This window comes from Octopus sinensis, linkage group LG18, assembly GCF_006345805.1.
Source record: "Octopus sinensis linkage group LG18, ASM634580v1, whole genome shotgun sequence".
Lineage (NCBI taxonomy): Eukaryota > Metazoa > Mollusca > Cephalopoda > Octopoda > Octopodidae > Octopus > Octopus sinensis.
The window spans coordinates 24,251,665-24,264,235 of record NC_043014.1 but is presented as its reverse complement, the minus strand read 5'-3'; the positions used below and the strand labels follow the sequence as shown (position 1 = coordinate 24,264,235).

The 12,571-nt window shown below is 36.8% G+C and overlaps 1 protein-coding gene and 1 long non-coding RNA gene across 2 annotated transcripts in view; one reads left to right on the top strand and one right to left on the bottom strand.

Moving 5' to 3' along the window:
* LOC115221209 (5-oxoprolinase) overlaps nt 1-12,571 on the bottom strand; it is a 180,558-nt gene that overhangs the window by 91,634 nt on the left and 76,353 nt on the right. Inside the window, 1 exon segment of the mRNA XM_036510593.1 lies at nt 12,349-12,486. Within this exon segment, the coding sequence (XP_036366486.1) occupies nt 12,349-12,486 (138 nt within the window).
* LOC118766924 lies at nt 5,599-9,039 on the top strand. Its single transcript, XR_005002831.1, has 2 exons — nt 5,599-5,739; nt 8,880-9,039. It is a non-coding gene; the product is annotated as an uncharacterized LOC118766924 (long non-coding RNA).

Genomic DNA, 12,571 nt, shown 5'->3' with positions numbered 1-12,571 from the left:
GACTTCATATATGTATTCATTTTGCAAAGTGCCCTTTTGTAAAGGGTGCTTTTCCTGATAGAAATATGGCATAACTATATTTTGTTGTTTGATAGTAATACTGCCATATATTCCTTTCATTTTATTACAAATAATATGTAAAAATGAAAAATAGATATTAATTTTCAGTATGCTACACACCTGTATTCCCTTTTGTCTCACCTGTTAATGAGCTTTTTTTTATTAGATGCATTATGTTATGTAAATGGATTTATTAAAGAGCACATAACCTAGTATATTGACCAGTAAAAGAGTTTTGATGGCTCACTTGCACTTGATGGCTCACTTGCGCTTGATGGCTCACTTGCACTTGATGGCTCACTTGCGCTGATGGCTCACTTGTGCTGGATGAGGATGCAAAGAGAGAGGTTTGGAGACACCATTATGAGAGGCTGCTAAATAAGGAAGATGAATGGGATAAAGAGAGTCTGCTGAATGTCAACCCAACAGAGGGACCAGCTATCCGAGTAGACAGTTCCTTAGTAGTTAAGGCAATTAGAAGCATGAAGACAGGGAAAGCTCCAGGCCCATCAGGAATTACTGCAGAGATGCTTAAAATATCTGGTAGTGTCGGCTATAGCCTAGTCACCCATATAGTTAACCAGGTGATACACGAAGGAGTCATACTCAATGACTGGTGTAGCAGCATAATAGTCAACTGCTACAAAGGTAAAGGTGATGCTTTAGATACAAATAATTACAGAGGTATCAAGCTGTTGGATCAGGTAATGAAGGTTACGGAGAGGGTCATAGCCCAACTGATTAGGAAGAGAGTCAGCTTGGATGAGATGCAGTTTGGTTTCATGCCAGGGAAAAGCACCACTGATGCCATATTTCTGGTGAGACAGCTGCAGGAGAAATACCTAGCCAAAGATAAGCCCCTGTACCTGGCTTTTGTTGACATGGAGAAAGCTTTGACAGGGTCCCCCAATCCCTTATCTGGTGGTCAATGAGGAAACTAGGAATAGATGAATGGTTAGTGAGAGCTGTGCAAGCCATGTACAGGGACACTGCTAGTAAGGTGAGGGTTGGCAACGAGTACACTAAAGTATTCAGGGTAGAGGTAGGGGTCCACCAAGGTTCAGTCCTCAGCCCCCTCCTATTTATCATAGTCCTCCAGGCAATAACGGAGGAATTCAAGACAGGATGCCCCTGGGAGCTCCTATATGCTGATGACCTTGTTCTAATTGCTGAGTCACTATCAGAACTAGAGGCAAAGTTTCAAGCGTGGAGACAAGGATTAGAATCGAACGGCCTTAAAATCAACCTAGCTAAAACCACAGTCCTAATGTGTAGGAAGCCAGGCAAATCACAAACACCTTCAGGTAGATGGCCCTGCTCGATCTGTAGAAAAGGCGTAGGTAGAAACTCTATAAAATGCACCAAGTGTAAGCTATGGACACATAAGAAGCGCAACAATGCCAAAGGAAGGCTAACTGGGAAAATAGTTTTTGTATGTGGCAGATGCTCAGGAGCAATAAACACTGAAAATGCTCAGAGACCATCTTCCGCCACATTCCAGGGAGAAAAACTAGAAATTGTTGATAGCTTCCGTTACCTAGGTGACCAAGTCAGTAGCGGGGGTAGGTGTGCTGAAAGTGTAACTGCTAGAGTAAGAATAGCCTGGGCAAAGTTCAGAGAGCTCTTACCTCTGCTGGCGACAAAAGGCCTCTCGCTCAGAGTAAAAGGTAGACTGTATGACGCATGTGTACAAACAGCCATGCTACATGGCAGTGAAACTTGGGCCATGACTGCTGAGTATATGCGTAAGCTCGCAAGAAATGAAGCCAGTATGCTCCGATGGATGTGTAATGTCAGTGTTCATACTCGACAGAGTGTAAGTACCTTGAGAGAAAAGTTGGACCTAAGAAGCATCAGTTGTGGTGTGCAAGAGAGATGTTTGCGCTGGTATGGTCATGTAGCGAGAATGGATGAAGATAGTTGTGCGAAAAAGTGCCACACCCTAGCGGTTGAGGGAACCTGTGGAAGAGGTAGACCCAGGAAAAACTGGGACGAGGTGGTGAAGCACGACCATCAAACTTTAGGTCTCACCGAGGAAATGACCAGAGACCGAGACCTTTGGAAGTATGCTGTGCGTGGGAAGACCTGGCAGGACAAGTGAGACCATAACCCGTGGCCTCTACCTGGGACATAGCCAGCCCACTTATGCATACCTTTCCTTCTTGTGACACAAACCCTACTTGTGAAGACCTGTTGAGGCAAGTGAAAATCAAAAATCAAAATCAAAATCGATCAACATCAATGGAAATTGTAGCTGTGATACCAGTGCCGGTGGCATGTAAGAGAACCATCCAAACATGGCTGTTGCCAGCACCGCCCCGTCTGGCTTCCGTGCCGGTGGCACGTAAAAAGCACCATCCGATTGTGGCCGTTGCCATCCTCGTCTGGCCCCCGTGCCAGTGGCACGTAAAAAGCACCATCCGATCGTGGCCATTTGCCAGCCTCGTCTGGCACCTGTGCAAGTGGCACGTAAAAAGCACCCACTACACTCACGGAGTGGTTGGTGTTAGGAAGGGCATCCAGCTGTAGAAACACTGCCAGATCAGACTGGGCCTGGCGCAGCCTTCTGGCTTCCCAGACCCCAGTTGAACCGTCCAACCCAGTCTAGCATAGAAAACGGACGTTAAACGATGATGATGATGATTTTCAATGAAAATGTTTGAATGAAATATAGAGAAAGAATAAAATCTTGTACCGCTTATACCTTTATTTTAATTAATTCAAATTAATGTACCTCATCTTGAAAAGTGGTGAAATTGTTGGCAGTTGACATCTGGGATAATTTTAGTAACAAATCAGATAAAATGCAATAAGAATTTTAATTTTAGTGTTTATCCATAATGCCATTGCTTTTAAACTTGTTAATTCAATTTACCTATCCATAAAAGTCCAATTTAATCAGAAACATCAGCTAAAATTATATAACTATAAACCACTGGTATATAAGCACCCACTGACAAAATTTCAAATCAATATATAAAAAATTAACTAAGTTACAAGTAAATGTTGCAGACATCCCTCTTGAACCTGAATAATTCAAAATTATGTGAACAAATAAGCATTACATTTGACAGATTAATCTGAACACTAAAGGGTTAAATATTGTTAGAAATGAAAAATTCTGTTCAGATAATTTCTCAAACACAAATTTGAACACTGCTCTCTGGTTTTGCAAGCGAAGACAAGAAAAATAATTGTCTGCGATCATGTGATTATTTAAAGCATAGGCAGTATGATTTTGTTGCACTTTTTACTGTGTGGGCGAACTATGGATACTACTATTGAACATGTGGCGAGTTTAGTCTTGTGCTGGGAGCTGAGTGACAGCAGCCGGTGTACGACGATGTGTGAGGTGGTTGGTTCGGAGTCTGCTGGAAGTCGATGTGAGTGGTTTATGTAGATAGTTGGTTTGAGGTCAATGTGAAGCGGTTGAGGTTGAGCAGTTTGTGTTGAACAGTTGTCACACTAACTGGTGTCAGAAGAGGGACATGTATGGTGACGGTGAACATTAGTGGTTAATGTGAACAACTCGGTTCAATGCAATGGTGAATGTGAGTTGGCTAATATGATCAGCAGCATCTTTGCTGCTAGGAGAACGGTTATAAGTCAGTTTGATGTGATAGTGAATGAGAGTCAATTATTGTGAATGGTGGCATCTTTGCTGTGAGGGGAATAGGTGTAAGTCAGTTTGATGTGACAGTGAATTTAAGTTAGTTAATGTGAACAGTGTTGTCTTTGTAAGGTGGAAGGTTTTGAAATTGCTGTGAAAATACTGTAAAAGCCCATGTAATTTATGCATTTTTTTTTTGCAAAAATGAAAATAAACTTTAGGAGTGTGTAAATTACATGAGTAGATCATTTCCAGAATTTTTTTTAGAAATGTTTTTTGTTGATAAAAGACATACAAAACATAAACATTTGTACCAGAAGTGCACTCATTAAATGTCAGAATAGGTTTTTACAGAAAAATAAGAGCTTAAATATAATGAAATTGACTTTTATTTATGCTGGACAGTATAATAGTATAATGCTTACTTTTTCTGTAGGAATTTACTAAAAAACATTTGTGTTTATTGGTAATTAAACTTAATTTGTAACACCTATGCACATTTATCAGCGTTGTTTTTGTTGATAATTCTTAACAACTTTTCCTGTGATCCTGATTTGAGAAGACATATGTTAAAGATTGGACATAATCTTGTGGGCAAGAAATGTAAAATAAAGTTTATTATAAACAACATAAACTCTTTGTAATTTAATAGCTTTTAATGTGATACCTGTTAAATAGAAATTATTTTTATTTAATGAAAATTTAATAAAATCTCATCATAAGTAAGTGAAATTATGCTAAATATAACTAAATTGGAAACCTTTTTTCCCTGGCCATATTGGCAATTCTGAAAATTTGGGGGTGCAAATTTTACATGAGTAGAAGCTTTTTTTAACAAATTTTATCGTGAAAATCACCTGTGTAAATTACACTGGTACGCAAATTACATGGGTTTTTACAGTAGTCAGTGTGAACTTGCCAACATAAAGAATGTAGAATGGTTACTTGACTAGTGTAAATTTGGAAGTAACAACAGAGTCTAGTCAACAAAAAAAAAAGATAACATAATGAATCATTACACTGGTCAATAAAAAGAAAAGCTCACCAAAACAAGTCTAAACATTTCAAAGGTAAATGAAAGAACTTTAAAAAACTCTCTTAAGAACTGTCTGTTTATTCCATAAATGTTTATTGGCATCTTAAAGTTGTTTTATATTGTTTATACTTAACAGTTTTGTTTGTTATTGTCAACTCTTCTGACTTCTGTAACTACCACTTCTGCTCTAAGCAAGTTTGCTTGCTGAGTTCGCCTGAAGTCTCCTAGGTTATAAATACAAACTGTTGGAGCTCGCTGGTTGTATTGGGAGGCTGCGTGTTATCATCTTTGTGCTTTTTTCTTTGCGTGTTAAATAATTATAAAAACTTTATAAATTACATGTATTACAACAGGTCTAATATTATGTTTATAATTATAACTATAAATTTTTAACTATTACTGAGTTACACATACAAGGAGGCTTTTTTAAATTTTAAGTAGCCAAAAAAATTGATAAATAAACCTTAAGATTGACTTCAACTTGATATATCTCAGCTATTTGAAAAGCATACTATACTTTATCTCCACCAGATGTATCTTTCCTTGTGAACTCCATAAAAATATATTAACCCTTTTGTTACTAACCCGGCCAAAAAATTTTTTGGCTCATAATACCAACCCGGCCGTGAGAACCTATTGTTATTTAAATGTAAATTTGAACCCAAATCTCGTTGGTACATTCGTTAAAACATGTGATTTCACATTGTAAATAGTTAAGTTATAGTATCCGACATTGCTTGAAGTGATATCTCAACTCAGTGAATTTTGGGAGATTTTTTTCCACATGTTTTTTGGCATCGATTTTTCTTCAACTTTGAAAATGGATAGGAGTTTTATGTTATCAAGCATTGATTCCGAATTTAAAGCTTTTTCAACGGAAAATAGGGAGATATCGAGAAAAAGAATGAAATAGGTACTAAAGCACGTAGTGTACAAAATAATGAATATTTTTTTATCCGAAAATGAAAGCAGCGCCTTCCGAAGAAACAAAGCGGCGAAGGCGACAGCGAAGACGATTTTACATCGGAATGAAGTAAAAAAACTTTTTAAATGTTTTTATTAGCAATTTTTCTGAGGAGATAAAGTTTATCTATATATAGCCTTTCTTAGGAAGTGAAACCATTAGACTTTTATTTTTATCAGTATGCTAGTTTGAAGCGATCACTTCGGAAACAAACTTACGCAGATTGTAAACAAACACAAAATGGGGGTTCAAAGTTTTGAAAATTTGTGAAGCAAATACTGGGTACTGTTGTGGATTTAGTTTTTATACAGGGAAACTAATGTTAGTCAGCATGGCTTAGGGTACGATGTAGTCTGGAAGTTATTGTTTGAAGCGATCAATGCGGAAACAAACTTACGCAGATTGTAAACAAACACAAAATCCAGGTTCAAAGTTTTGAAAATTTGTGAAGCAAATACTGGGTACTGCGTGGATTTAGTTTTTATACAGAGAAAATAATGTTAGTCAGCATGGCCTAGGGAACGATGTGGTCTGGAATTTATCACTTCCATACCATAACCAGGGCCGTATATTATTTTTTGACCGATTTCTTTAGTTCAAACTTGAGGTGGATTCCAGTATTTCACTTTATTCCACCTTTATGGTTACACCTGTTGTGCATTAAATTCAACTGATGATCTAGTGATGTGCACAATTCTTCTTTATCAAAATTTTGTAGCATACCCATTTGAATATTAGCTGATGATTCATCTTCTATAGTGATGTTTAAACAAAATTTTAATTTTTTCCTTTTGCTCAATTTAAAATTTTAATATTTTTACCTTTTGCTCAATTTACCTGGATTTACCTGTAATTAAAGTCACTTTGAGACAAAAGTTATGCAATAGAATTGATTAAGAACCCTTTCTTTAATTATGTTCCAAATATCACATTAAAATGTTGATAAGTAAAAAAGTTACAGTTATTTAATGAAACAAGCCTAGATTCATGATTATTTTAGAATTTAATTGAAACTCATGAGGGGTGTATTTTGGTCAGAAATATAGTAACGAAAGGGTTAAAGAGAAAAAGAGTTATGCAGCTTTCAATAATTACTAGTTGTAAATATATGTCTTGTAATTACAAAGATACTTAAATAACAATTTGTCAATACAAGGCAAACAGAATATTCAGTCTACAATTGTTTTGTTTTAGTCGACCTTCTCTCCTAAGTCATTTGATTCCTCATTGTTCATAGTGTTTTATATATTTTTTATTATTACTCTCTTTTTAGAAAATTTTATTTCTGATAAACATTAATTAGAAAATTCATTCTAAATAGGCAGATTTCATAATATTCAATGTAAAGAAAGTGTTATTCAATTTCGAAAAATGAATTTACATCAATTATTGATCAATAAGAAATGAAATAATATGAACAAGTAAGCTAAAGAGTACTAGAATGAAAAATGCAAGCAAGGGATAGCAATATTCTTAAGTATTTAATAAACTGCAAAAATACAGGGCAAACAGTAAGCCTAAAATAAAAGAAGAGAGCTTAAAATATTGCAGCTAAGATAAAATTTGAATGGGTTGTCAATTAAGTAAAATATTCAAAATAGCCAAGCCATCTTTAAGCCAAATTTTTCACTATTGCTAAGCTTTACAGTAAATAAATTTTGAATTGTTTTAATGTATGAAAATAAAATGATAACTGCCATCATATTTTGTAACATTAGGTAGTTAAAATTGTTTTATTTATTAAATTTTTATTACAAATATAAAGAAAGTAGGTAAATAAGTTAAATGCTTGACTACAGTAAAAATTTAAGCCTATTTAAAGTAATCAGATGTTTTCTTTCTTTTTTGGCAAAATTATTTTACTTTAAAAATTTTAATTTTTAGTTAGTTAACTAATTCTCAGTTCATTTTAATGTTAGGTAAATCTAACTTTCTCTCAAATAAATGCAGATATCATAGAGTTAATCATAATAAAAGAAAATAAAGATAATCTTTATAGCATTGTATTAATAATAAATAAACAAAAATTAATCTCTATTTCAAAAATCTTCAAACAACTTTTATTTGATTCATGGGTATTTATGATAAAGCACCAGATTATTTTTATTGAATTTTATATTTAACTGCAGTAGTGGCACAGGAGTGGCTGTGTGGTAAGTAGCTTGTTTACCAACCACATGGTTCCGGGTTCAGTCCCACTGCGTGGCACCTTGGGCAAGTGTCTTCTACTATAGCCTTGGGCCGACCAAAGCATTGTGAGTGGATTTGGTAGACGGAAACTGAAAGAAGCCCGTCATATATATGTATATATATGTGCGTGTGTGTGTCTGTGTTTGTCCCCCTAGCATTGCTTGACAACCGATGCTGGTGTGTTTATGTCCCCGTAACTTAGCGGTTCGGCAAAAGAGACCGATAGAATAAGTACTGGGCTTACAAAAGAATAAGACCCGGGGTCGAGTTGCTTGATTAAAGGCGGTGCTCCAGCATGGCTGCAGTCAAATGACTGAAACAAGTAAAAGAGAGTATTTTAAGCTCTTTCCTTTTATTTTAGGCTTACTTCTTGGTTGAAAGATGGTTGTTCAGTATTGAATGGCTTGGCTTATTTGAATATTTTATTCAATTAGCAACACCTTCAAATTTTATTTTAGCAGCAATATTTTAAGTTCCTTTCTTTTATTTCAGGCTTACTTCTTGTCCTGTTTTTTTCCAGGTTTATTAAATACTTAAGAATATTGTTATCCTTTGCTCACATTTTTCATTCTAGTACACTGTATTGGTGAGAAAAGATCTATAGATGTTAGAACTCAGAGAAAGGATGAGAAGGGACCAAGTATCCCGGCAGTTCACTGTACTTGAAAAGTAAACGCTTGATTGCTTTTGCATACAGGCACCTTGCGTAAGTGCTGGTACCATGTAAAAAGCACCCATACCAGTGCTGCATAAAAACACCCAGAACACTCTGTAAAGTGGTTGGTATTAGGAAGGGATTCCAGCTGTAGAAACCCTGTGAACACAGACAGGGAGCTGAATGGCCCTTCAGCTGGTCAGCTCCTGTCAAACCGTCCAACACATGTCAGCATGGAAAACAGATGTTAGATGATCACTCGAGTACCCCAGTGGTCAATAATAGCAAGTGTTTTACTAAAAACTTTGTCATCATTATAATATTTTGGCTTGTATTTATGAATATTTAATTTTTCCTATTTCAGGTATTGAAGAAAAATGTACATGAAAGTTTCTAATGAGAGTATGAGGATCTAAATAAAAATGACAAAATAACAGGAAAATAGGAAAATTATATTTATCACTCCCCAGACCCACTCATTATTCTACATTATGTTATTTTCTACAATAAATTCTCCAACCTAATTTTCCAAATGTTGGACTTGTATTCAAAACAACCAAATATATATGCAAATTTACACATGGGTACATGATATTACAAACAGGTTGCATACACTTTCTAAAAGGTTTTCAAGGGTGGCACGTAAAAAGCACCCACTACACTCACAGAGTGGTTGGCGTTAGGAAGGGCATCCAGCCGTAGAAACACTGCCAGATCTGACTGGGCCTGATGAAGCCTTCCAGCTTCACAGACCCCAGTTGAACCGTCCAACCCATGCTAGCATGGAAAACGGACGCTAAATGATGATGGTGATGATGATGAAGTTTAGTTAATGCAAGAGCTGTTCATTTACAACATATGTCACATTCCATGGAAAAGTTAGAAATGTACATAATAAACACTATTATTCATATTCACTGCAAAAGTTCCCAAAGAACAATATTTCTTGTATATCAACATACCAAGGAGGCACCAACACACCTTGGCTTTCTGAATTTTCGATCTGTAACGTCAAATTATTTTTATGCTTTGTTCTGCTCAAATACATGCTTGTATTTAAATAAATAGGCTAAAGTTAAATACATGACACCTTTCAGTAAGTTGAATGTAAAAGGTAAAAGCGAAATATGAGGTAGAATGATATTGGAGTAAGTCTATATGCAAATATATAATGAGACATGACATAGCATAGCAGCCAATCCTGACAGCAAGGTTTTCTGGAAATATGTGCATTCAAAGCAGAGACCTCACTCTCCAGTGGGCCCTCTTCGCAACCCTCACACAAACCAGATCACTGACGACCCCAAGGAATGCGCAGAACTCATTGCTGAGTGCTATGCAAACATATTCACTGTTGAAAGTCAAAATGTACCATCTTCACCATCACTAACAGCAAATTCCATAACAACTATGGAACTTACACCTGCAATGCTGCGACATCACCTTCAAAATAAGCGCAACTATGCCTCCCCTGGTCTCGATGGAGTTACATACCTGCTTCTCAAACATGGCAGGTACTTCCTTTTACACCAGCTTTCTATTTTCTTCCAGTACTGTCTCAACAATGGTGCTACTCCGGAGCAGTGGAAAACTGCCAGTGTCATTCCTCTGTTCAAAAAGGGCGACCGCACATCACCTGTCAACTATCGCCCAGTCAGTCTCACTAGCTGTATTGCAAAACTGATGGAATTGTGTGTCAGAGAAACACTCTGGAACTTCTGGAGCTCTCACAGTCTCATCCGACCCTCGCAATATGGATTTGTCCTCAACTCCAGCTGCAGTGATCAGCTTGTCGAGTTCCTTGAGGACATTACTCAGATCACTGACAGTGGCTCATGGGTGGATGTTGTCTACCTTGACTTTGCTAAGGCTTTCAACTCTGTGCCACACAAAAGGCTTATGGTGAAACTCTCTGCAATGGGTGTGAGGGATGACCTTTTTAACTGGTTGAAATCCTTCATCCTCAGCCGAAAGGAGGTAGTCACAGTTCTAGGACAGCACTCTACACCATATGAGATGTCATCGGGTGTACCACAGGGATCTGTCCTTGGTCCCCTCTTGTTTGTGGCATACATTATAGATGCCAATTTAAAGAATGCCACAGTATTGAAATATGCAGACAACATCAAGCTGTACCTTGAAATCAAGAGGACAGATCCTGATGTCTACAACTCTTTCCTGCAATCAGACCTAGACACAACGCAGCAGCAATGGATCACAGACTGGCAACTGAAACTGGCTGTGGACAAGTGTACGACCATGCATTTTGGGAGAAAAAACCCTGCGTCCACATACTCCCTCCACAACACTGATATCAAGAAATCCTCTTGCGAGCGTGACCTAGGCATCACTGTCAGCAGTGATTTGCATTGGACAAAGCATATCTCTAAAATTGTCAAGAAGGCCGAGGGTGTCTTGGCATCACTCAGCAAGACTTTTGTTAGCCGCTCTCCAGCCATCTATTTAAAACTGTATACAGCTATGGTACGACCACACTTGGAATTCGCATCATCAGTTTGGAACCCCTATCTTGCTCAGAACATAGACCTCCTGGAATCTGTCCAGAGACGTGCAACCAAACGCATACCCTCCATCAGACACCTACCATATTCTGAGCGCCTTGTTTCCGTGGGCATGGATTCACTGAAGCTCCGGCGTCTGGCGACGGACTTGGTAAACACCCACAAAGTTATCAACCACCTCACCAACAACAACACTGAACACCTTTTTGATCTCCATGTGTCTAACACACGTGGACATGCCTACAAAGTCAGAAAACAACACAGCTCCCATGACTTTCGGAAACATTTTTTCACGCTCAGAGTTGCTGAAGCATGGAATAAACTGCCTGCGTCAGTTGTTGACTGCCATGACACTGCATCCTTTAAGGCCCTCATGCTTTCCGAAATCCGCTGAAACTACACCTGATTATATATACACTTTAGATGAGTTTCTAGTGCACCTGAGCACTGTACACAATTATTATTATTATTATTATTATTATATATTTTGATATGCAAACATACACACAAGACATTCTCCACAAACTTGCCAGGTAAACAGGCATATTAAATTCAGTATCATATATTTAATTTTTTTTCTTCTGCTTTTCTTAATCACTTTTCTTCTCTTTGATAGAGAGTATCATCCGAAACGTTAGATTCTCTTGTTTTTCTCCACACTGGCATATTTATCTTTATCATACACTTCTTTGTTGTTTTTACACTTTATAATTCTAAGCTTTTTCAGTTGTGTTCTGTTTTGGCTAAACTGACACTATGTACTATTTGTTTGTTTGTCTCCTCTTCATAATATTACTTGAGCTGTCTGTCTGTCTGTTTGTTTGCATGCACACACGTATATATGTTATGTATGATATGTAAGTATGTATGTATGGGCATGTACATATACATATATGAATACACACAAATGTATGCACACACAGATATGCATTCACAGATATACACACATGTATATATATATATATATATAAAAATATACGTCAGGTTTTTCAAAACAAGGAAGGGGTACAGAATTATGAAGATAACTATGAAAAGGTTTGTATGTAGTAGATTGTGCCTGGGTGTTTGCTTTAACCTGCTTGATACTGATCTGCCAAGATTGTTCCTGCTTCTGTGAAACAAACTTCCTATTTTAATGTTCCATCAAAACTTCATGTTATGTTGCAAACACAAGCTTAATAAAGACAAAATTATTTTACTAAATTCTTCATATTTTCAAATTTAACTAAAATATAGGCAGTGTATTTCAACATAAACATGCTGGCAAAAGTATTAAAACTGAATATTGACAGTGATAAGAAAAAAACTCACCGGCTTAGAAATGATTGTTTAAAATCTCCATATTGACTGCTGCTTTTGTGCTGAGGGAAGTCTTCCATGGAACACATTAATGCACAGTCTGTGCCCTCATAACGCATGTGTAGAAATGGTTGGGTAGAAATTTGATCTCTGGTAAGAAATAACTCATTATTTTCTCACTACATACACGTATAATATGTTAAACATTAAGTACAACATTTATGCATTATTCTGT